The 25,895-nt window shown below is 42.1% G+C and overlaps 1 protein-coding gene across 2 annotated transcripts; it reads right to left on the bottom strand.

The window, feature by feature from the left end:
- Positions 1-134: 134 nt before the first annotated feature.
- LYSMD2 (LysM domain containing 2) lies at positions 135-13,777 on the bottom strand. 2 transcript variants are annotated; one of them, XM_009470273.2, is made up of 3 exons: positions 13,428-13,773; positions 7,824-8,161; positions 135-935 (listed from the first exon to the last, which is right to left on the bottom strand). In XM_009470273.2, the coding sequence occupies exons 1-3, from the start codon at positions 13,623-13,625 to the stop codon at positions 884-886; spliced, it is 588 nt and encodes a 195-aa protein (XP_009468548.2). In that variant the 5' UTR covers positions 13,626-13,773; the 3' UTR covers positions 135-883. The 2 variants fall into 2 exon arrangements, with proteins under 2 accessions (XP_009468548.2, XP_087600148.1); XM_087744022.1 differs by lacking the exon at positions 135-935 and adding an exon at positions 1,004-1,634 and having other exon boundaries at positions 13,428-13,777.
- Positions 13,778-25,895: the final 12,118 nt, after the last annotated feature.

Raw genomic sequence — 25,895 nt, 5'->3', positions numbered from 1 at the left:
TCAAATAGTTCTTACAGGTCTCATTTAGGAGAGTGAGCTATGTGGTAAAGGACATTATTTGCCCTGAAATTAACATCTAATAGCTGATGTAAATAGACAAACCATTCTTCACAAAAACCAGACTAGAACCAAGCTGACTTCATTATGAACAGACACATTGGTATTTTTGTATTTATTAAATTAAAACCACACAAAATATAACTGCACATAAGAACACACATCTGATATTCCAATGTCATATCTCACAAAGAAAAATCTCCTGCTGTAACTCTTCCCTTTTATTAGCAGAAATCCAATTTACAAACAGTTGTTTAACCATAAAGACTTTAACTAATCAAAACAAGGTGAATTCCCCTTTCTAGGAATACATCATAACCGCACACAGACACACACAGAGTTCAGAGGCAAGTTCTGAAGCCCTGAAGTAGACAAAACTTCCACAGCAAACTTGCCTGTGTTTGCAGAATAAGTAAATTTCTATTATTTTCATAGTTTGTCATTGACAAGCAAACTTACTTGATATTTTTAAATACTTAAAACAGATTTCACTTTAACAAGTATTTACAAAATCTTTACTAAAGATCAACATTCTGCATAAAGGTGACCTCAAGGATATATTCTTGCTACCATGCTACAGTTTGCACAGAAGGGGTATAAAGGCCATTGCTAGTTTTGGAAGGCTTAAACCCTTTGTTGATATAGCATAAGGACATTAACCTACGGAAGGCAGACGAGGTCATAACTTCAGTGCAATTACCCATTCATGACTTCGTTTAAGTACATCAAGACGATGAGTCCAAAAGACTTGGGTTTTGAATTATTGACCATTTAGTTCTTTAAGAACTGATTTCATGGAAAGTTTTCAGGCCATCACATCTGTCTTCTACTGGTGATACGAAGAAGTTGCATAGGGACCTTCCTCATTCTCCTCCTCTCTAAAAAGAAAATTATCATAATCATCAGATCAGGAACATACCATGTCTCAACAGTAAAACTGTAATGCAAATGCAGATAACCGGTTTTCCTAATGGATCAAAATAGAGAAGAGTGGCATTGCCTAACAGGAATACTGCCTGCAGTATACTACTGTTCTTTATACATCTCTGGAGTTCTTGCTATGTTGTTTCAAGAACAGAATGCTGAAAACAAGTAAAGCTGTTTAAGTTCAACAACATCAGAATTTATTTAGAGTTTAATGAATTATTCTTGACTCTACAGTGCCAAATCAATATGGAATACTGTAAAGGATAAACAAGTGGAGGGCATGCTGGAGTTCCAGTACTGTTGCTTTCAATTTCTTTTTTTAAAAAAGCAAGTTTATTTGTAGGTTTGGTTCTGCCTTTAGAATGGCAGAGGGTGCAGATGGACCAAATGAGGCAAGAACAGGAGCCGGCCATCATAGCTGTAGCTGGATCTGTGTCTTGATGCTGCCAGGATATTCCTTCAGTGGGCTCCCTGATGTATACTTCCTGTGCATCAATCAATATTGAGACTGATCACTTGGATTTTCTTAGGAGAAAATAATTGCCCACAAGTGCTATTGTTAATACAATGACTGGATAAACCAAAGGAGTGTTGCTGTTAAAAATCCTCAGGAAAAATCAGTCTGCCTACTGTTTACTTCACAATATTGCCTTTAAAAAAAAAAAAAAAAGTGGTTATGTAAACTTATTGCAATGCAGCATCCAGGACTAAATCAAGCATGCTAAGTTCTCCAAAGATCATTGTTTTCTACTACTGTACCTTCAAAATTATGTTCCTGAGAGCCTATTCTTAAAGGTGCTGCTGATTTTAGTGTTCTGGTGAGAACAGAAAGACTTAACAGTTGCTACACTGTGAGCTTCAAAGGATTTCCAGTTACTTGTAATACTGTATGTTCCTCCATACAAAGGTACAGTTATTCAAACAGTCTAATAATGGTATAAGGTAAAAACTATGTATTTCAATAGTATTCCAAACCCCAATCATGCAGACTTTTCCCTACTAACTTCTAAACATGATTATTTATCTACAATTTCAATTTCATATAATCCCCCCCCCCCCCCAAAAAAAAACCCCAATAGAATCAAGAGGAAAGAACCCTACAAACTAACCATGCAGCGGAGTAACTTGCACTCATTTTCCCAGCCCTTCCCTGTTCCTGGGTAGTCCAGCAAAATTATCTTCTTAAACTAAAGACATGATATTGCTTTTGCCTTGAAACAATCTTATTCAAAAAATGAAACATCAAAAAAACAGTTTGGGATGAAACTGGTAATTATTGCAGGGATGTGTAGTTACAGTAGTACTGAAAACAAATTTTAGCCTTTCTTACAACTACTATGTCTATTTACATTGGCAATGCTATAGACCCAGTACCAAGCATGATTCTTAAGATACAGCTGATCTGTGTATATTTAAGTAGTATCTTTCCTTATATCATCAGTTCTGCATTGCAAAACTGCCATGGAATACTATAATTTGCAGATGCTGTTCATAATACCTGGCATGACAGTAAAGTAAGGAAGCAAACAATTCATGCTTAGTTGAATAAGCACTAAAGCACTTTTGATCTACAAATTGTCTCAAGATAATGCATTTTGAAACTTTTTCAGAATTGAAACCTATCAACATACCAAGCGTGTAAGACTGGACTGCAGGACTGTAAAATTCAACCGTTACTACTTGACTGAAGCTAAATATTTCAAAAAGTATATTCTAAAGCTCTGATATATGCCCTTCTGGGGCAATGGGTTTCTAGCCACACGTGCCCAGAATATAGCTGCAAATAGCAATCTCCTGCTAGTTTGTGAGGATGAAGGAGAACTCTTGTATCTTCAGAGCTTAGACTGTCCAGTAGGGGAGAAGCTTACTTTCAATGCTGTACACTGAAAATTACTTTGTACTTCTTAGTTTTGTTATGTTTCCCCTTTTAGGAGACTAAAACGTGGCAGAGTTACAGCAAAAAGACCTTCCTTCTCATCAGAGACTGTCAGAATTGGCCTTTCAGTCTTTATTCTTGAAAGCCTTGATATAGGAATAACATCCATCATGACCTGGCAACAGCCAAACACTGGACTGAAATTAGCTGCAGTTGATTATGGTGGGTAGTAGAGGTGAATATGGAGAACTGAAGAGTTGAAATAGTGATGTTATATTAGCAGGTCTTCAGACATCAAAGTAACAAAACAGCTAGTCTAAGCTGTTTGTCTCCACTTCCCTTGTGAACTCTGCACTTGGACTACGGGGTTTTACTTGGCCATTGTCAGCAGAGGGCAGAAGACTGACAACTTGAGTCACAGCCAGCTTTGAGGGGTTTCTGTATGTGGTAGGGACCTAAGAACCATGTAGTAGGTCATTATGCTTGAACCTAAGAAGAGCGGCTGTAATGTGCAAAATGTGTTTCTGACCAAGGCTCAGGCACACTGTAGCTGCCCATAAGGGTTGGTGAGAACAGCTTCTAACATTCTATCCCAGGCTGCAGTACTAACTAGGCTGTGATGAGGTTTGCAACACATTACTCCAAAGCAAGGTAATGGCCAGGAATTATTACTAATGTAGATCTTCAGAACTGTACATAGCAAGTACAAGTCTGTTCTGATGGCTTAAAAACAAGCCAAGCTTTATATGAAATAAAATTACACAGCAGTAGGTCCAGCCCATGGCCCACAAGCAACATCATGGCAGTGTGTGTATGTTTAATGACCAAACAATTTTCTTCACTTTTAAGATGCTTAAAATAGCAAAGTGGTAAGTCACTGCAACGTTTTCCCTCAGGCAAAGGGAAAGGAACAGCACAGCATTACAATGCTTCATAGTGCTGTCTCTCCCTGTTTGCTGTTGCCACTTTGCCCAGCAGGTTACAGGAGCTGAAAGACATCCACTGAAAGTATTGTATGCCACAACAAAAAATGCTAATAACCACTTCTGTAAGACCAAGTGCACCTGAGTGTGAACAAGTAAATTCAAATCCAATGCTTGGATGCTTCTAGAATCCACAATTAAACATGGCAGCAATCTGAGTTTGGGAGTTAACAGCTTTTAGAAGGCGGAAAGCAGGCTTCTCCACAGGCACCCTCCTTTATGGAGGTATCTGTTTTCTCAGCTGACAGCCAATGATGATGAACAATTATTGGGTAAATTAACTCAGTTATTGGTTTCAAATGCTTCAACACCCTACTCTTTCCTAGGTTCAGGTCAAGGCAAGTGAGCAGATGACAATATATGGCTTAGTGGTGGACTTGGCAATGTTAGGTTTACAGTTGGACTCGATGCTCTTAAAAGTCTTTTTCAACCTAGATGATTCTATGGTTCTGTTTCAGTGCTGCACACCAGTTAATTATATTGGCTTGTATAAGCCTTGACTTGTCCCAGAAGCAGAGTGTATGGCCCTAGTGTTCTAGCCTACCACAGTACCACCCTAAAATATTAAGGACTCTAAAGACCTTGCATTAGACCTCTGGTGTTCAACTGCCTGATAGAAAAAGCATCACTAAACTTAATTTCAGTTTCAGCATCCTGAAACATGCATAACAGCATTTTGGGCAGGATGAAGCACTGCTGTATTTTCTCAAACTATTACAAGTTGCTTTTCTTTCCTGTGTGGATAAAACTAATAATGGGTATTCTTCCCTAATATGCAAATATGTGAGTTAGTAACATATGCTACAAACAACTATATTAATACTTTTGCATTTCTTTTGGCCTATTATAAAAAATATTGCTCAAAACAAAAACAGGTCTTATTGCCTTAAGCTGCTCACCTAGAGCTGCATCTTGGGTAAATATGCCTGATTGGGGGATTCGTTAACCAATGATTTCTTGCTCAGTGGAAGTCTCTAGTAAATGTAGTATTACATGCAGATCTACCCATATACTTACATAAACTCTAATAGTGAAAGGCAGCCGGCACAAACCGAGTGGATCACATTCTATAATCTTTAATGCTGGTCTACTTGCATGCCTATTAAAGTTTAATATCTAGTCTAAATCCACACCCATGTGCTCCTCAATTTTTCTACCTAACAGCAAGAGGCTTTAGCTGGAAAGAAGCTGACTTCAGAGGTTAATATACTTTAGTCCTTTGAGTGCACTTAAAGGGGTGACTTCAAGAGTTATGACTAAACAGTGTAATTCACCTTAAGCTGTCTTTGGAGCACAAGGAAGTTTCTGACTATGAAACTATACAGTCTGGTCAGAATCAGTGCATGCATGTGCATGCATTCTTGGCAACTTTAAGGGAGACTAAAGAGCGATTTAAGAGATGTCGTGATTCTCTCCATCTGTCAAATCAGGCTCACAGGTATGGTGAGAAGTTATGACTCTTGAAGTTCTGGAACCAACAGTCTGCTTCTGCTTGCAGTTTTCTTGGTTCCCATGTCCCTTTTGGTGGCAGCAGATATAACTCTAGGTGTTCCTTTCTTACTCTCAAACAGGCACTTAAGTAAACTGCAGTGTTGGTGCAGAAAGCCAGAGTAGCTGGAAACAACACTCTTGATTTCATATATGGCTTTCTTTCTAAAATTGAAAATTTGCATATTCATAAGGCTGGTTTACTATCATGACGGCTGTCCAATTTTCAAGGCCTCCTGCGCCAAGCAAGGGACAAGAAAGGTATAGGCAGGAGGGAGAACAGGTGCCTCCTGGGGAGCTGCTGGAGCACAGTAAGGAATGTTGCCACCTTCCAGTGTGGGCCCAGAAATATCACTGATGGAACATAGCTGTGAAGTATCCCCGGGGCTTTTGGCAATGGTCTCCCTCTACTCCTGCTCTCTGCAAGGAGTAAACATTCCCTTTGGTGCTTTGGCACCTCCTGCCAGACTGGAAAGGGGTGAACACAGTTGGAGAAGATAAGGCAAGGATGGCTTTTGTGAGCAATGATGGAAAACCAGAGGTGGCGGCCTGGAAGGTGACATTATGAAGACTTTATTGGACATAGGGGAAGCTGTTCTCTTCACAAGCTTTGGATAATGTCCTGCTCAGCAGATAGTCCGCAGCTCTGTACTTCATGCTTCCTCTAGCATCATGACCAATAAAAATCTGTGCTCTATGCATAATTAACAAAATTACCTGCTAAATCTGAACAGGAGGTGGGAAAGTAACTCATCTTCTGTATCCATTATGCCTTGACAGGAAACTTGGTACCAGTCCCTCATTTCCCAAGTTGTAACTTAAGCAATATAGGAAACAGTGTATCAGTAGCAGTGTACTATTTGTGCAGTGTCACTCTCACTGTATTGGCTCTGCTCATGGTGCAGTAAGGTCTAAGTGAATTTCCTTCTGTAAATTAGCATGTTGTTTTGTTGAAGGGATGTTAAAATAATTGCCTTCCTCTGGCAGGGACTGTGGTTTCCTGTCACATAGCTTAACTCCTAGGTCAACACCTACTCTAATCTGTGTCAGATACATATGTCTAATGATCTGAGAGTCAGCAATGGCACGTTTTGATAATACTCTACATGGTTTCAATGTAACAATGACAGTGAATGGGTTTGAATAGAGAAGGATCTGAGTTCCCACAGCTATTTTTCCTCTTTCATGTAATCAAGTCAAAAGAAAATAATTTATAAGTGTGTTAAGATGTGAAAGCGTTCCAGCCTTCCCTGAGACTGTAACTCTAAACCACTGTCCTTTTGGCAATGGAGAATTTCATGTGGAGTGCAAAAGGTAATGAATTACCTTAAGCTGTCTTATGGGATATTCCTCCAAACAATGCTTGTCCAATTGTTAAATGCAATACACTGCTCTCCCTCAAACTTTTGTCTACTGAACAAAGTTTTTTTTTCAAGTTGCTGAAATAATCCCTTAATTTATTACAGAAATGATGGGACTCTAGGCTCAATAGATTTGATCCTGAAAGGTTACTTTCTTCTTAACATGAAAAGCATGTTGCTTGCACCCAAAAGCAGAGTATGTGAAGTGAACCAGGATGATGGAAGAAGTTTTGCATTAAACAAATTTGCAAAAGCAAAGTACGTACTGCAGGCATAACCTCTCTCTGGTAAGAGAAGTGATACCAGTCCCCTGCAGCCATACCTTTTATTGTCATGAGAAAGGGCACCTTGGCATTACCCACTGAGGCAATTTCTGCAGAGAATAAACAGGCCAGACAAGCAGCCCCAGAGACTGCTTGTAAACAAGCTGAGGAAACTTGTCCCAAGGACATGGGAAAACAAACACTACTGAAGTGCATTCTTGCTCTAAGTCTTTCTGTACTCTCCATGGGACGCCTGCCTATGTGAGGGGATAATCACTGTGGCAGAGAGGTCAAAAGGTACTGCTTTTTCTGAGTAAAGTGTGTGGGAGCTCCTGGCTGTAAAAGAAATACTGAAGAAAAGATAGAAATCTACATAGGTGGATCCACAAAGGGAGGGACTGCACAGGGAAAGGAAATAGGATAGCTTAACTGAAACTGCAACATGGAGAATATATACACAATTATAAGGCAATTTGGGGCAGAAGAAAAAGGCAATCATGCCTTGCTGTACACAATCAGCTTCCACATAGGCCTTGGCTTAACACTCTACTGAAAACTATGGGTTTGCTTCAATAGTTGTCTGCTTACATAGCAAGACATCTTGGAGAACACTGGCCTTTGAGCTTTCATGGAATATTATTGCTATTCTATAAACAATGTATTATGACGCAGCCTTTATAACTGTCATATCAAGGCATCTGCTAATGGTGTGCTCTGAATGTAACTGGTGCATGATAATAGCATAGACTTACTGTTGGCAAATTAAAACTACAGATGCTGTCTGAGATAACCCACAAAGAGGGTTCATCTTAAACTAAACAGCCTTCAGGATGAGATTAAGATGCTTAATACTAAAAGCGGCATTTACCTGACATTGTCATCTTTTAGTTTTCTGGCTGCTTGTTTGGATAACTTAATCTGCAAGTCCAATCTCTGTAGGAAATCTTTGGCAGATAGTTCTTCTGGTGCAGTGGGCTGATTGTCAGGCTCTTGAGGACTGGGAGAAGAACTACTTTCCTCCTGAACTGTCACTAGTCCTTCATCACAAGAAGGAGAGCTGTCAACAGTTTCATTCTCGGGAGACTCCAGGGAATTAAGTCCATTGAACAGTAATGGTTTCTCTGATATAACAGGAATATTCAGGGTTTTCCTCAGAAATATACAGTCATTAGTGAACAGTTTATTTGCCCTCTTTATTTGTTCCATCTGAAAAAGATAGGAAAAATGTAAGTTATTAGGTTTTGGCAAAGTATAAACTACTAACTTTCTAAAGTAGCACAGTAACCTTTAGTTACAATAAATCTATACTTCCTTTGCAGCAGCAATGACTTCAGGAAAGGATTTTTTTCATTCAAAGTGATTTCAGAGTGTATGTTCTGTCTTAGCCTTGTTAACTCAACACCCTAGCTTCTTCCTTTTATGTAGACCTGACTCCAAAATATTGGTCTTTCTAAGTCTTGCCACTACCTAAAGATGCTTTTCTTGAACAGTCTTCCAATCTCTGTATAGGCGCACACTAACGACTTGCCAAAGAATAAAAATTCTATTGCAAAAGTGCTGCTGATTTTGGATTTATATTAGAGTAAGGCTCAGAACTGCTAGCAACTGCTGTGGCTGAACTGTCTGGTAAAAAGCTACAATACAATACAGCCATAATACAAACAAGGGGCAATACAGTTACCTTGAACATTCTAGGACATGCTAGTTATGAACAGTGAGCACCACAAGTCCTAGAAGAGCAGTATATGCCTCATCCATAGTATTTTCCCGCTTAGCTGATGTAACAAATTCAGACTTCAGATGAAGCCCTGATTTTCAGTGAAAAGTAAAAGTCAGGCAGTGAAAGGAATGGGGGACTCTTAAACACTTTGTAACGCAGCTGTATAGACTAGTGGCTGTGTTTGTCCAGCAAACTGAATACACAGCTTGATCAACAGCAACCTCATGTATATAATAATGCCTGGTAACAACCACGTAACTGTTAAATACTTTTTATTCGACTTCTACCCAAAGTACTTCTTACTGATGATGAATACATCTGTACTCATCAGTACAGATGATCTCATGACAGAGGCAAGAAGACCCCATCTTTCTCAGCATACTAACACATAAAGCCCCACTTGTTCTATACTTAACCTGAGAAGCTATTATAAATTCTATTGCTTTACAGGCAAAGAAAAATTCCCAGTAAATGTTTATACTATCTCCCTACTAAGAATGTTGTTTAAGTTCTTACTCATCAAAATTTCCCTTCCAAGTCAATAACAGTTAAACTAGCTTCCTATTTCTTGCAAGTTTTAAAAGAGCACAGAAATCAGTGTCCATGACTATGACTTTAAGCTTTAGTTACAACCTGAACTCATGATTTTGTTAGGAAAAGTCCTAAGTGAAAGAAAAATGACCATTCTGGTCCCCTGGTGACTGCAATAAGCAGAAATCCCTAATCACTACAGTACTGCAATGATAAATGCACTCTAAATAAAACCTGCTTGAAAACAGGTATAACAGGAACTGGAAATACTTCTTGCCTGCATTAGAAGTGTTATTAATTTTTATTAAACTAAATGGAACTAAACTGAGTAAGAATAAAGACTAAGTCTCATAATAACAGAAGTCTTACTGCCAGTATAATAGCTCAGAAAAAGCTGAGCACTCTAAGCACTAGCCACTCACTACTTCAAAGTCTTAAGTATCTTCAGTTCAGCACTCAGATGATGAAAAAATTGCTCTATCATCTTATGCTTGTCAGTCTTAAACTCTTTAAACTTTGCTCTGACACTACCTGGAGTCCTTCCCAATTGCAAAAGAAAAGACCATTGTTAACAGATAACTGGGTTAACATGCCTGTGCATTTCTTACACTGAACATACTAGCAGGGGAAGCTGTCTAAAACCAAGGGAAAAACAGTAGAGATGTTAGTCTTTCTTCTCTGTGCAGATGTGAGACTGTGTGGCCACTTGCAGGACTGGAATAAACTCCTGCATGTAATGTAGACCTGTACTGTGAGGTAATAGTATCTGCTGCAGTGCCATTATAGATCTGGTGTCATATATGTATGTGTTTGCTTGAGTCCTGGAAGCTTGATGAAATCTTTCTCCGTAAAAATAAATAGGAGATTCTCTCTAGAAAGGCTAGGTGTCTGGGAGAGTGAAAGTAGTGGAAATGGTGCAGTGAAGTTCAGCAGTAAGTTATTTCTACCCATTAAATATACCAAAATGGTGTTCTCTACTTAGACAACCCCAACCTGTTGCTGCAGATGGCTAAGATGATGGAATGATTAGATTTAATAATCACTTTCAAAAGCTGAATAACTAATATCCAGTGTCAAATAGTAAGCTACTACTTCAAGTAAGAGAAGCTCATTACTCTTGCAGTTCCTGAACCCTGGAAACTACTTTTAGTTAGCCTTACACAGTATACGGTGTATCTCTAAGTTCTCTCCCAAGCTGAGTACCATCTGAAGGGCATAAAGGAGGCTTCACCTGACCTACTAATGAGACCGATAATGGCCACCAGATGCTCATTTAAATGTCAATTGTCAAAATGTCGAAAAGCTGTCTGTCTTGATGGGTATCAAAACATGTTTAAAATGCTAGCTGGAGCTTTTCTTTAAAAATACAATACAAAAGCTGAAAACTGAGATCTCTGCTACAGGGGAGTTGGAAGGTGATGCTTCAATAGCTGATAAATAATGCACTGTACTGCTGTTCTCTATCCTACTTCACTGTAACTCTACCTCTGGTTATTTCTTCCTGAAATACCTTTTAAGTATCATTTTGTGGCATTTGGAAGACTGTGTACCTCTGCACTGGGTAACAATGAAATGGGAAATACTTGGTTCTAAAAAGAACACCCCTCAGCCTTGAGCAGGTTACTTGATACGTGTACTATATGCTGCTCCTTCTACAACTCAGTACGACTCCATACGCTTATATGTGTATGGAGAGCAGGATTTAACACTAGTTTTCTTAGTGCTAGGAAAGCTGAACTAATTTCTCTTAGCTACAGAAAAGCACGTGCTAAAGCCTTTGCTCTTTATACTTTAACTGAAGCTGCGCTACTGCGTTAACTGGTGCTGAACTAATCCATCAAAACTGCTTCTACTGGCAATGAAATGAATAGTCCTCTTCTCCCCTCAAAAGGGATACCTATGTACGATGGAAAACAGCACTCCAACTGAACTATAAATATGATACTAAAGATTAATTCTGAGTGTTAATTTACCCAACAGTGTTCAAACAAGATCTAATGAACATAAGCCATACAAGATGAATAGACAGTAGCTGGGGGAGAGGGGTGAAGGCAGAAGATGAGGCCAAACAAAGCACACTGATCTCTCTCTGCCCCAACGTTTTCATCCACCTTGAACTGCCTATGCTATGTCATGCCACGGCAGGCACTGGACAGGATGTCTCTTGCTGCAGAGTAACTCCCGGTGAGGAAAACCACAGGGGGAAACTTCTAAAACCAGTAACACTGGAGGCACTGGCAGCCAAAGATAATTCTGATGTTCCTATTACAGCAACTCCCACTTCCAGCCAAGTATACAGACTGCAGGAAGCAAATGTAACAACTCTTTAGAGGAAGTCAGTCCTTGTCATTGTGTGAACACGTAAGATCCTTCATTTTTGCTAAAAGTAAACATGTTTGCATACATTCCTACTCTGGGCTGAAACGCATTAAAGCAGAAACACAATGGCTGATTTCAGCCAACTTGGCATTGCTCTTAGGGGCTTTTCATATCAGTTTAACCTTTCTCAATTGAAGTCTATAATGACGCAGCTCTGGTTTCTTAAGTAGAATGCTAGCAATGTTAAATAACAAATGAGATGTTTAAAAAAAACAGTATTTATACTTTAAATGCATCAATAGCACAGGAAAAGCTCATTAAACTCCTGCTATGAACAAAGTTCATGGTTCATAAATTAAACCTGTTTTTTCAGACTGTACAGGTTTGAGCCACAACTTCCCTTTAGCTGAAAGGGAGCTGTAAAATGTTTAGAAATGTCTTTTTTTTTTTTTTTCCTAGAAAACTACTATTTTAGTAATCTGTTTATTTTTCACTTATTGCAGTGAGCAAATACACTTCTGAATGAAGAACAACATACCTAAATCATTTAGGCTGCAGACTTCATCCATTATGGAAAGCGCTCTCAAAAATAAGAATTCACATCCAATGAGCAGCTAGGTCACTTTGCCCCCGTAGTGAGCAAAACTTTGTTTTAATGTGGACCAATGTAAATTCAAAACACTTGTCCTGTTGTCAACAAGATTTGGTAAGAAGTGGCTTAATCTTTCTTTCTTAAGGGAAGAGAAATAGGCTTTTAACCCTTTTCACAACAAAGGCTGAATGCTGTTGAAGTTGCTGGGAAGCTTTAGTAGACCTTTCAGAACCAGAGAAGGAAAGGAAACCCATAAGAGTCAGAACCTAATAATTTGGGAGTGCATTGTACCTCTTCTAGAAAGAGCCCAACTGGAAGGTGCTCTTTGCAGCTGATGTGAAAGTAACACTGACTGTATGCTAACACCATGCTGTCAGCTATGCTCATCAGCTGCTTAGCCCCAAGCAATTCTGCAAGTTGGGACTACTGAAGCTGCACATAGATGTCAGTTGGTAGCTCACTGCGCCCCAAATAAGCTGGAATGAAGGTAGGGTAGGTGAGCTCTGCTCTGTGGGGAATGGCAGTGTGTTAGGACCTGCTGGTAGGCCCTACTGGACTCTGCATGTCTTAGGCTGGTGTAAGCCTTTCAACATTATTCACAGAAGTAAACTTTCTTCTCTGTAGGAAGAGAGCAGAAAAACAGCAACACTTTCAAATCATCTATAAATCACTTCTAGGCTGGTAGGTAGATGACGATGGAAGAATTTTTAGCCCTGAAACTACTGGAAGAAATTCTTTCTTCTTGTCACAGCCTATGTGTCAACCTCAAAATAATGATTCTCCTCAAGGTAAGTTTAATTACATCGGGTTTTTTATTAATCTGAAGTGAGTGTGGTGGTGAATCGTCACGTGAGCACAGGTTCACCCTGCGGGTGTAAAAGGCCCCGCAAACCCCGCGCCTGTCACTGTCAGGCCGGTGCTGCGAAGGCCCCCTGCCCTGTCTCGGCGGCGTGAGCTTCAGCCCTTTACCATCGGAGCCGGGTGCTCCCCCCCATGGAGGCCACCGGAGTCAGGCCCCAGCATTTTAAATACCAAGACTAGCACGGTGCCCGCGGCAAGAACTGACCCTTCTGCCCCCTACGGGTAGGAAGTGCCCTAGGGCACAACCTCGCCCTGCAAGCCCTCGGCTGTTTTTCCTTCCAGCGCATCTTCCCCTTTTGGCTCCGTTACCTTCCGGGCCCAACACCTGCGCGCCGCTGTTCCGGGAGCCAATCGCCGCCATCGGCCCTGCAGCCCCCGGGGCTGAGCCCCTCCCCGCCGCCCCTCTGGCTCCCCGCCCCGCCAGGCCGCCCCGACGGCGCTCGCCTTACCGTGACGCCGTACTTGAGGGCGATGCCCTGCAGCGTGTCCCCGGTGCTGAGCCGGTGCTCCACGTAGCGCTCGGCCAGCGGCGCCGCCACGCTCGCCGTGCTGCCGTACGAGCGGGCCTTGGTGCGGGCCAGCCGCTGCGACAGCTCGGCCTCCGACTCCGGCCCGCCCGGCGGCTCCTCCCGCAGCGACTCGGCCATGCTCCCGCCGCGCCTCAGCGACCGCGGCTCCGCGCCGGCTCCGCAGCCGCCGCCGCCCCGCCGGGCATGGCGCCCCGCCCCCGCCCCCTCAGGCGCCGCCCGGCAGCGGCGGCGACGGCAACGGCAAGGGCGGGCTGGGGCTCGGCCTCGGCGCGCGGCGGGCGCGCCGCGCATGCGCCGGTGGCGGCAGTGGGAGAGGCCGCATGCGCGGCGGCCGCGCGCGTGCCCACCGGCGACATGACACCGCGCCCGCGCGGTGGTGGGGCTGCGAAGGGCGAGGGGGCGGGGCGGGCCCGCGCGGGCCTCTGGCGGCCTGGGGTGGTGCTGGGGCCGGGGCCGAGGGGAGTTCGCGTTCTCGTAGAAAAAGTTAGGGAGCGAAGGAGTGCTCTCTTTCCGCGCACCCCGCTTTGTGCGAGGGTCTCCCTGCAGGCCCTCGGCCTCTGCCCTGTGCTTCCCCGGGAGCGCCCCCGCCGCGGCGGTGCGCCTGGCGGCCCGGGGCCCTCACGGGAGGCCTGGGAGTACGGAGCAGGGGGAGAGCCTGAGCACCGGAGCCTTATCTGTCCATGGGGATTTCGTAGTCGCTTGCTGAGAGAAAGGGATACGCTTGTGCTGGGTCCCACAGCCTGTATCGCTCCAGTAGAGACTTACATGTCCCACCAGTTGCAAAGGAGCAAGCACAGAGTACTGGTGGCTGTTGAGGCTTCAGCCCAGTTGTCAGCCAGGAGTCTTGGCAAGGCACACTTCGTCATTGAGACTGAGAAGAAAAGAGCTAAAAAAAAAAAAAAATCGTGTGTAAATGCACAAATATAAAAGTGTAGCAATTATGCTAGATTTATTGGAATAACAGAAGTGGGAAAATGCCTTTGAGGAAAAACTCGCAGATTTCATGACTAATAACTCAGGGTTTAGAATATCCATGTTATTTTAAAATGAATGTAATCAGTGTTTTAAGTGAGTACTTGCCAAGAAACCCGTGTATAGGCCGCCTTTGAAAACCAAACAGTTATTACATAACTGGGGCTTTGTAAGAACAACTGTGTTACATATATATGGTGCGGACATGTACATCCTGCACAGGCACAGTATGTACGGAGATAGGAAGCAGTGTCCCGGGCAGCCTGCTCTACGTGACTGTGCTTGAGCAGGGGTATTGGACAAGATGCCCTTCTGAGGTCACTTCCAACCTTAACCACGCTGTGATTCTGGGAAGGGGGGGGGGTGTGTAACAAACACCTAGTTTGGTATATATATTTTTTTTCTCTGAGAAGTCCTAGAAAGGTAGACCTCTGGCTTAAACTTAGGCAAGAAAGACATGCAAGAGTTCTTAATTGGTTTATGGGATAACCTTGGCATTCCTCAGCCCATATTCACATAACTATTTGGAAAAACAAAATGCATCAACTGACATAATATCTAGTTGTGGGTTTTAGATTAATTATGTTCAGTGGGTGGATCATGGAGTCCCTCCAAGGAATACAATACAAAAATCAAGGCGGATGTGTCAAAGGTTGCTAATTTGGCTACAAGTTTCCAGGTGTAAGTTAGGAAAATGTAAAAGCTGCCCTACAAGATGCACGAGTTACTGATAAGGAATGACACATCAGCACCCCATTATCACATGAGAGAAGCCAATGTGACAATCCTAGAATGTCCAAACAGAGGAACTGTAGTCAGTGAGTAGATAGATCAGAACAGTACAAGAGATTATATAAATTGATGGCAAGAAAATATTCACTTTCATTTTTCTGGAGTTCTACACTGTATTTGGGAAGCTGGAGGCTCCCCTGGGGATGTTCAGCTGAGGTTGTGCCAGCTGTAGAAAGAGAGCACCAAATTGTGACGTCTCCGTGCTTTCAGTTCCTTGTGAAACTCCTCGATCTGCTGGGCTGCATCAGCAATTCAGCCGTGACCCACCTAGCAAAAGAGCTGAACTGCAGGTCACATTTATTAAGAATGTCTACTGTGTGTGCAGTGTGGAGTCATGGCTCAGCTTCAGCCTCTTAACGCTGATCAATGGAAATCACAAACATCTGGATGCCTGCCTAGAGCTGGAATTACTCAGACCAGTTACTTCAGCTAAAGTGGCTTTTAGTAAAGGGGAGCTGCAGTTCAATAAAATGGAAGCGTTGTTTAACATTACTGATACGATGAGCTGAACATGTAGCATCAATTAGTTTGAAAATGTGTTTGACAGGTGCACTAATATTAGACAGTATTATTCCTTCTGACGTTATCTTAAACTCTATTTATATGCGAAGTGTGTGCAATACACTTTAAATCAGCTGTCACAACTCTGAGAACGGCAGCAGCATCCTTTGCATTAGTATAAAGATATCACAGATATTTATTGTTGAAAGCTTTATTTTAATAATAAACCTTTTCAAGGATATGTATGAGGTTTTTTTTCTTCTGGAGTTGCTGGATTGTCTTTTCTTTGCATCAGCAATTTGTGGAGATGTTTGTTTCTTACCCCGAAATCCGTATTATAGCCAGAGGAACGTTTGCATTTGGGATGTTGCCAAGATACTTGATCTGATTAGCTGTCTACCTTTTCTGTATATAAAGTGAATACCTTCTAAACCAAAAATTGAGTTAAAAATCTGAGCGAGAGCTTAAATTAGGTAACCCATTTTTACCTGTATTTTTAATATGCATTCAAAATGAGTTACGGAAGAAACTAGAAGCGTCTTGCTAATGAGACTTCATTTTTAAGGAAGAAAATTGTGTTAGTGAGAATGCGGCGTCCATGCTACTGAAATATCTTCATGGAGTGGTCTATGATCTTGTGAAATCTAAGGGAAATCCTAACTTGCCTAGGGTTTCTTGGTTTTAAGTTTAAGACGAGAGGCTCTGAGAAGTTGTTAGCTGTCAGACCCCTGTCTGACCTTGATAGAAGTAGGAGCTCACTTGCTTCAGAATGCCATGCTGACTGCGGCTTGAGTCGGCACTGTAGTGCGAATTGGCATTGCGCCTGCACTGCCTGCTGGTTGGGTGGCCCTGTGTCTGACGCCAGACAGGCTGACAAGCTGCTCTGGCAGGCTGCAGGTAGGAACGGCTTGCACTGCTTACCTGCCCCTCAAGGTGCTAGCATGCAATGTAGGGGCGTCAAACTTGCCACATTAGACAGGGTCCCTGCTATAGCTTTGGGATTCTCGCTTCCTCATAGCAACATTCTCCCTCCTGATCTCTGAATCAGCAGCTTATTGACATATGTGGATGTTTCCTGAAGGGCAGGGGCTATATGGCAATTAGTTTTAATTTATTAGTTTACTGCTTGATCATGACATTCCCTGTGCAGCAAGGGAGCCTCTTGGCACTACTGACTCCACTTCCTTCCTCCCTCTTCTCTTCTGTCCTTCCTGTTTCCCTCTTACTGCTTCTGTGATTGCTTTCCCCACAGTAGCTTCCAGTTCCAAGAAGCTGGTGCCCAAACTTGTTTCTTGCATTAAAATCAGTAATTCTTTAGGTAATGCTAGCATTGAAGTCATGTAACCGGGGACTGGACTTGACACTCTCATCAGACTTACACGGGACAGAGAGCAGCTCACTCCTCTGAGTCATTGTTCCAAGGCCGGCTGCAGACGTTGTTACATCTATTACTCATTTCACGTTTGGGAGGTTATTGCTGCACTTGTAGCAGCTAGAAACATACTTTAAAAATGAAAGCTTTAATTTCAGAGACCTCAGCTAAGCATTGTGGAGTGCCTGCCTGACCTGAGGGTTCCTTAGAGCTGAGTCTGAAGAAGGGAAAACGCCTTTCTGCATTTTTTTTCTCAGGGACATGTTCAGACCTAGATAATACTATTTTTGCATTCTTATGTAAAACCCTTGTACAGGAATTGGATAAGGACAGAAAAGGTGTATGGAAGCTAATATTACAATATTTACTCATGAAGCAGTAGTTAAAGGTAATTCTAATGAACACTTCAGTTTAGGAACTCCCACTGCCTCTTCTGTCTTTCTGAATTTGTTCTGAGGATAGGAGTTTTCTTTTCAATAAACTTCATGATTAATTTTCTAAATAACCAACAGTATTTAAATCTATGCAGTCCATTATCTTCCAGTTAGTATTGGATACTTAGCTGGCATTTTATCATTGAAAATCATCCATATCTAGATCAGTAAGTTTCACAGTGGTCTTGATTTATTTTCAATGTTATGTACGTCAACAGACTAAAGTCAGCAATCTTCTAAAATAGAGATCAGTATCAACTGAGTCTAGTTAAGGCGGCCCGTATGATTTAATGGCAAAGTAGAGAAGAGAATGCCTTCTAGCTAGGTAATTATTCTGTTAATGATCAGATATTCATCAGCTACTTCGTCAGTAAAGAAACCCGAATTTGCTTATTAAAGGGTTAAATGAAACAACGAGCATTTCCTAATTTTGATGTTTATGATGCAAACCAGGGACATTATGATTGTAACAGTTGTACTGATGTAGGACAGGGATGTTTTAATTTCAGGGACAATAAAAAAACTCTCCTTGTGGGCTATATGTGTGGGCAGATTCACAGTAATTAGGACAGACTAGACAGTAAGCAAGCTGCCCCTGGTAATGAGTGGTGTATCAAGCTATGCTGTCCACCTCTGCTCATGTCGCAACCTCTGATTAAAAAAAAAAAAAAGTAACGTAGGACAAAGATCAGAGGCAAATCCTGCCTTTTAAGAATAATAGCCTTGGGTCCTGCAATTAATTGCAGCAAGGAGAGGGGGTCCTGCATGAATTTCAAAAGGAAAGTAGGTTTGTTTGAACTGATGCACATTACTTAAGCTGTGCACATATTCCTCACCAAAATAAGCCCATTATGTAGCAGGAGCAGCTGTGAGCCATTATTAATATTTAACGCTCTTAGCAGGGGTTACCATGGGTTTCTCTAATAAGGTTACAAGACAGTGTTGCAATATCATGTGCTGAGGCTTTGCATTCTCAGAGCTTTTTTGGCTTTGTATTAAGTGCCAGTGAAGTTTTATTTATTCCCCTTCCCTACCATTTGCAGAGGCTGAATATCTTTGTAAGCTGCATTGTAGTGCATGATTATCCATTCTTCATTGCTTCTAGCCTTACTTGTACATCACCTGCTGCGTAGTAATGTGAGTGTTGCAAGTCCCATGCTGGTAGGAGCAATCTTGCACAGGAAAGGATGCAAGTGGTTGGGTCCCATGGCGAGGGCTGGCTTGTGCTATCACAGATGTGTTCTGTTTCCTCCAGCCGTGTGGCTTCTGGTGCGAGCTGCTGGAGAATGTTGACGCCAGTCAGCCTCGTCTTCCTAACTACGTCTTTTGACTGATACTTGTTTTCTACCCTTGCATGCTGAAAGGGCAGGCGGTTCTTGAGCAATTCATAGTTGTTTCCACTGAAAATAGGTGGGGCGAACATGCAAGATGGAATCACCATGTTTTGCACATCTGCATCTGAGAGGGGACCATCCATGGCTGTATTAGACCTTGGGTCATGGGGCCTGCAGGCAGTACCCAGCACAGCACCGGGGACCCGGCAGGCAGGGAGTTGTTGCTGACACTGCTTTGGAGGAGCGTGGGACAAGCTGTCCAGTGGCTCTTCAGGGACAGCCTCTGGCCTTCAGGCTCGCTTCTTGCTTAGGTCTTTTTTTTAGCCTTTTTATTTTATGTTAACTTTTTCTTTAAGTCATAAAATCCTTGAAATCAAACTGTTTACAGTTCTGGTTAATAAGTTACCAGGCAGTGAAGTCAATGGTACAGAAGGAGGAAACATCTGGAGCAGCAGCATGTGTAGCCATTAACACCATAAACTACATAAAATGCTGCTCTACACTAAGAAGCAGTTGTTAGGAAGGTGTTCTGGGACAGTATGTGCTGTCCTTCCACAACTTCTGGGTTAAATGTATTCAATTTACAACTGTCAGGCTATAGTCTTCCTTAAATTCAGGCCTTGCTGATGATGTATGCAACCTTGAATTATGTGTAGCAGATGTATACGTTTGCTAACTTCATGATGTGTCAATAGCATGGTCCCTTTTACACTGGTTAGTCAGTGTATTAGTGACAGGAGATACTGGCAACATACCTTTTACCTCCCAGGATGGCTTGTAGATTTGCAGGTGGTGCTGCCTTGTGTTGCATATCTGTTGTTGTCCACGTAAACCCTGCTGCAAGACAACGGCAGCACATCATGCTCATTTTGGAAAGGGAGGAGTGGAGAGGGACACCAAAAATAGTGCTGAAATCATGGAGGTAGAAACGTGTGAAGAGCAGACAACTTTTTGAGTGACTCCTGGACAGCTGACTGTTTCATTGGACCTCATGACACCGTATTTGATTTCAATTTCCAAAGTGAATTTAATGTGAAAATCAGTTCTTGCATATTGCATTAGAATATGCGTCCTTGCAGAATACTTCTGAGTTTAAACGTGTTTGTAATTTAGCTTCTGTATGTTTCTATTCACACTGCCTCACCTGTCCATGCTAACTGCTGCTCCCCATAAGCTGCTTCTGTTCACATGTACCTGCACCCCAGCTAAGGCCTCTACGTGCAGGATCCTCACCACTATCCCACTCTGCCATCGCTGCTGAGCCTCCTGGTGCCAAGTTAGCAATAATGTCTTCCTTCCCCTGCTGAATTCCAATTCAGTGCAATTAACCCCTGCTTTAGCCTCTTTTAATTACAAAGCAATGAATACAATAAATCTGGATGTAATATGATAGTTAATGGCACCTCCACTGATGTGTAAACCCAACAAGGAACATACGAAAGACAGCTCTGTCATGTGGGAGAGCTGTGCAAAATAGCCAGAGGGATGGTAATAAGGAAGTGTCTTGGCTTCACCCCATGACTTCTCTGTGAGTGGCTTTTTCACTCTCAACGTTTTCGGTGGGAGAATATTTTATTAGAAAATCTGTAAACAGGCGATTCACCACTCAAAATGGTTTATTCATACACATACTTAAAAAAAAAAAACACTTCAATATTCATTTGTCAATGGGTGTTTTTTCTTTAAAGTGTCATTATGCACCTTGCTTTGCCAAAGTAGTTCCAGTCACAGTTCTGTCTAGAGCCAAAGGGAACTTTCTTAATTAAAAGTGAAGAACCACAGAGGAAAAGGCTGCTTTATTATATATGTTATTACAATTCCTTTTTTAAGGCTTATTTTTACCAACAGTTTTGTATAACGTGTTCTAACAGGTCAAGAATAACTTGTGTATTTTATATATGCTTTTAGATTTGGTTTAGCTCAGGAAGACTTAAAAATCAAACAGCCCTTTTAACCCTTCCCTCAATCTTAGGGTTCAGTACAACAGCAATCAATGAGTGATTTCAAAGAGGTCTGTCCTTTATCAAAGTGTACCTCAAACTGCTTCATCGGGGAATCCAAAGAAGCTGTCCAGAAATTCCCCAAGAACATGAATGAAGACAGCAGACATGCAAAAATCCAGATCAGAACATCAAGCTTTTCATCTCCATGTGCTACCTACTAAACTATACTTATTCTTCCCTATATCTGCTCATTGCCCCTATTTCTCTTAACTGTCCATCCTCATCCTACATTTCCATCTTTTTGTTGCCCTTTCTCCTCCTTCAGGTTGGATCTGACTTCAACTATGGAATTGAAGTAGTCTAAGACAGAATCTGAACTGCCAGTAGACTTGGTCTGCCCTCTAGACGCCAGTTTGTTTCAAGCTGTGGAGTCACTTAAGTGATCAAGAGCGTAACTTTGAAATTCAAGCTGTAAATCTTCAGCTGCCTGCAGATATCCCACCAGTCCCCTGCCCACTTGAAAAAAGAGCTAGGAGAAGCACACAGATGCTTGCTCTCGCGATGTATGCTTGCAGGGTATATGTATGTCTGGAGGAAAAAGAGCTTAGAAAGAGCAGCAGTTGAAAATAAGGGGTAGGGGGGTCTGTTTGTGAATATTTTCCTTCAAGGAAAAACAAAGTTTAACTCTTGCCTTGGAAAGAGCAACTCAAATTAGGTTTTTGCCATGAGTCACTTCTGAAATTACCTGTCTTCACTGAGTTCAGAGGATGCCTCAGATTACAGCTTCCTCGGGCCTGAAGGTGGGCCTTGTGGTGCTCCCCTGAGAGCAGCCTGCCACTGGTAAGAAGGAAAGCTACTCTTTGAATAAGAAGACAAAACAGTGACAAGGGTGCGTTGAAGCTGTGTAGCAAGTTTCTATTCCAAGAGCTCTTTTTGCCTTCCAGGATGTTTACTACTGTATATTTTCTTCCTGTGGGAATATTTTAATTTGGCCTAATTGGCCTTGTAGCTCATGTTGTCATTCAGTGTCCAAAACTGGAGTATGTTTTTGGCCTGTGCCTATTTTGAGCTGGTGTAAATAGGGCACCAAACCAGCAGCGTTCATGCTTTTTATTACAGGCTTCTCACTTTGGGCACTGAGGAGCTGGCCTTAGAAGTATTATAATGGCGTTACTGGAAGTGAGAACGTGATGATGATGGACCAAGTGGGTCATTGTTTTGTATCCTGACAGTTTCTGGGTGCTGTTCCTTAGCTTTTAAAGTCACAATTGTGCAATGATTTTCTGTGATCTGGTAGAAGACACTTGGCTGATCTGAGGGAAAACTAACTTTTTTGCCCCCCTCAGGTAAATTGCTTCCAGTGGGGAGGAGGGTGGGAGACTAGGGTGTGGGTGCATCTGCCTTTCCTGCTGGTAGCCAAGGCATATGCCAACTGAAGTGGCCATACAGTCTCTGCTCTTATTTATCTGGTATTGACCTCTTATTCCTTCACTGCTTACGCTTGAGTACTCTGCTTATATTGTCACCGTGTTTATATAGATACAGAAAGCTTTGAGATCAACCTGCAAACACAGTCTTCACGGTGAGCTAAAACAGGCTGGCAGTTTGGTGTCCTTCATTTTTATTCCCGTGTTTTTTTTACTGAAATGCTGCCCTCGAGTGGCGACCAGCTGATTGATCCCAACTGGAGATCTCGGGGCTGTCACTCCTGCCTGGCCGGCGTGCCCCGTTGGGGGTAATGGTCCCGGTGCCCCGGTAGCCGCCCGAGCGCAGCGAGTCTCGGGAGCCGGCGTTCAGCCGAAGCCGGGCGGTCAGCCCGCCCTGCGCACCGACCGGTGCGGAGGTTCCAAGTGGCGTTACAGTACGGCAGCTTGAACTCCCTGGCAGCAACGCTGTCCTCAGCTTTTGCAAGAAAATGGAGAACTGTAATTCTGAAGGAAATGTAATGATTCGAGACGCCACTCTGACCACAAGCCCTCTAAGTTTAATTCATATGAATGCTTCTTCCAGTAATTCCGTCCGTTGCGCTGTTTCTGGACTATAGTTCATGTTTTTAATGTAGAAACTAACTTTGTAGAAGAGTGTTTTTCTGTGACGGGATAAAGATCTCTGAGCTTGTCTAAGCGGTACTTCCACTGTGCTCTCCGCGTCCCCACAGTATTTTATCACTGCCTTTCTGTTAAACTCTGAGCAGGCTCGAGTTAGTCTCTGACAACGTGACACTTCTGGAAGAAATGTCATGGAACAAAGGTCCTGTATGAAGGTAGCCTCTGAACGAGCTCCAGAGCACCCTGACGGTTTATTAAGTCTGAATACAAGATGAAGAGTTAAAAAGGGATAAAGGTGGCTTATGGGAAAGCAACTTGAGGCATTACTGCTTTCAGTTTTATACTATGCCTCTCTGCCAGAGGTTACAGTCTTTGCTAGAAGCATAAGGACGCTGGCTCCTCAGTCAGTAAGTCATAGCTTAGTGTACTGCTTTAACTCAGAGATGCTTGTTTTTCTGGGCCACTGAAAAGTGTGTCAGTATGTGACTTATTCTGCCTGCAAATTAAAAAGCAAAAACAAAAATGAAAGGGGTTTTTATGTGAAGGGAGTTATGTCTTTTGAGAGGACGTTGTTTTTAGCGTTCCCAGGGTATTGGAAGAATACTCCATGTTTCCGTGCTTCATTGTAAACCAATTGTCCAAAGTGATATATAATCCTACCTGGGTGTTATTAACTCTTCTGGCAAGTACCAAGTGCATCTTATTGGGACTATTCTCATGTTCTCATCTTTTCCTAAAGACAGAGGATAGTGCTTTTCTTATGGACTGTGAACTTCTGTCATCCTGCATAATGTGCAAATACCATATTTTCTTTCTGCATTAACACGTCTAATTAGGGATAGGCTTATTTGTTCAAGCATCAGTATGGTTTGTGGAGTCAGATATAAGTGAGTATGTCAGGTCATTGTAATTAGAATAGCTTCTTCCTCCTCAAAGAATTTTAGCTGCCAAGTCCCTTCTAGGGAGTCCCTTCTAGGACTGGTTGTTTAAGTGCCCGCATCTTCCCTACTTCCCTGTTCCTTCTGAATCTCTTTAGGTGCCAGTTTGATTCCCCCCTCAGCTGGCTTCCCCCTTCACTGCTCAGCCCTCATCCTGTAAATGACCAGCTAATTCTTGCTCACCGTCCTTTGGGTGATTAGTCTTTGCAATAGTTGCACCTATGTGCGTATGAATATATGGCAAGTCCGAGTATATGAAGGCCTCTGAAAGCCTCTGTGTGAAATATCTGTATCAAATAATGCCAGTAAAATAATCTCCTTGATGATTTGGCTCAGCTGAAGAGTGCCTGTACTGAAGAGCGCTCTCAGAAATGATTTACATCTCTATTTCTAGTTGCTAAAAGCTCCTTAATTACGACTCTGGTACCGGCCATAAAATGTGATTTTTTAAATTTTTTTTTCAACTGATCGTATTGGCACTTCGTGTGCTTTTACCCAGCACTATCTGAAGTCCCATCTGAACAGAGTAAAGTATGGGAAGACTGTCTGGGGCATTATTACTGCAGGCACGAATATAAAAGGAAATGCCCAGAATACTACTGCAGTAAACCGGGCACACACTAGTTTATGCTCTGAAGTTGCAAACATGAATGCCAGACTTGCAAGCAGATGTTACAGACAGTTAATTCTAGAGGCAAAGTTAGTAAGTTGGAGTGCTTGAAGCAGCGGTTATCTCTAATATTAAACCAGTGATAGGTCAGATGCTAAATGTCAGTGACTAGGCTGTATGTATACAGAGGTTTGGACAATGGTGGTTCTGGAAGCAGTTAATTTTCACTGGACTTGCAACTGAAAGTACTTAGCTGGCCAGAGCTGCAAGGAGAGGAGGCAGATTCTCTCTTTCAGCTAGACTGTATTATTACATTGGATTTCACATTTATGTATAATAAATGTGAATAAATCTTGATACATTTAATCCATTACTTAAATTAAATTTAATTTGATGCATTGAATTTCAATACATTAACAATTTACAATAAATGTGAATGAATTAAATGTATGAAAATGGAAAGCCAATGTATGAAACAAAAAAAAAAAAAAAAAATTTGCTGTCAGTATGTGAAAATGAAAAGAATCCCTGCTCGTTTCTATCAGGAGCTGTAATAGTATACTATCACCCTACAGCTTTGTTATATCTGCTCACAAATGTGTTTCGGTGGGCAGGTAATCTCTATGACTCCATGATAACCTTACAGTATAACAATGCTGGATTTATGTCCAAACACCCATGAGAATATCCAATTGGGTTTTTTACACTGAAACAATGGGCGCAAACATAAGCAGTAAAATATACAGTGGCACAGAGTAATAAATAGGAACAATAGATCAATATGATCAGTCAGAAAGAAATAGGTGATTAGTAGTTTCATTGTTAGGATTCATATTTAAATCACCTGGTTCTTCTGTAAAAGAAATGAGATCAAAGAAAATTGAATGTTTTGCTTGGTGGGTGGGGTGAATTGGGGATTTTTGTATGAAAGCTTTCTGTAGTGATTATTCTTTTCTACAGAGTTTAGATGCAGTATGGTGGCAGATTATGTGAGATGTTGAAACCTGAACTGGAATAGGGACCCGGTGATTTGCGTGCTGCTTGCATCAAATAATCTTTGCTTCCCTTGAGTTTCAAATTTGGTCATGCATAGCATCATCTCTGCTAGTGTCTTCTGTCCTTAAAAAGATAACTTGAAAAGAAATGAAGGGAGCAAAATGGAGAACATTAGTAAAACAGGAACGCTTGGTCCCTGCAATTCAAAGCAGAAAAGCATTTTTCCTTCCCTTTCCTGGCTGAAATCCTCAATATACTTTTGGCTTTAGTTTCTAAGCTCAGTCCAGCATCCATTTGTTACTGCGCAGCGAATCTGTGCATGATACTAACTAGACATGGCAGCTCTTTTCTAAAATAGACTGTTCCGATCTGTCACTTTATTCTTTGGCACCAGGGATTTTCATTTTCCTGAGATGAACTCCACTGCTGGCCATCCAGCCTGATGGA

The sequence above is a fragment of the Nipponia nippon genome, unplaced genomic scaffold, assembly GCF_047370975.1.
Source record: "Nipponia nippon isolate SJK-2023a ecotype South Korea unplaced genomic scaffold, ASM4737097v1 scaffold_9, whole genome shotgun sequence".
Lineage (NCBI taxonomy): Eukaryota > Metazoa > Chordata > Aves > Pelecaniformes > Threskiornithidae > Nipponia > Nipponia nippon.
This window is presented reverse-complemented; position numbering and strand designations above follow the sequence as displayed.

Coding starts and splice junctions, on each gene's coding strand:
- LYSMD2 (XM_009470273.2), bottom strand. CDS start 13,625: ATGGCCGAGTCGCTGCGGGAGGAGCCGCCGGGCGGGCCGGAGTCGGAG. Junction 8,162..13,427: donor CCCTCAAGTACGGCGTCACG/GTAAGGCGAGCG, acceptor TATCTTTTTCAG/ATGGAACAAATAAAGAGGGC. Junction 936..7,823: donor CTAAAAGATGACAATGTCAG/GTAAATGCCGCT, acceptor TTTTCTTTTTAG/AGAGGAGGAGAATGAGGAAG.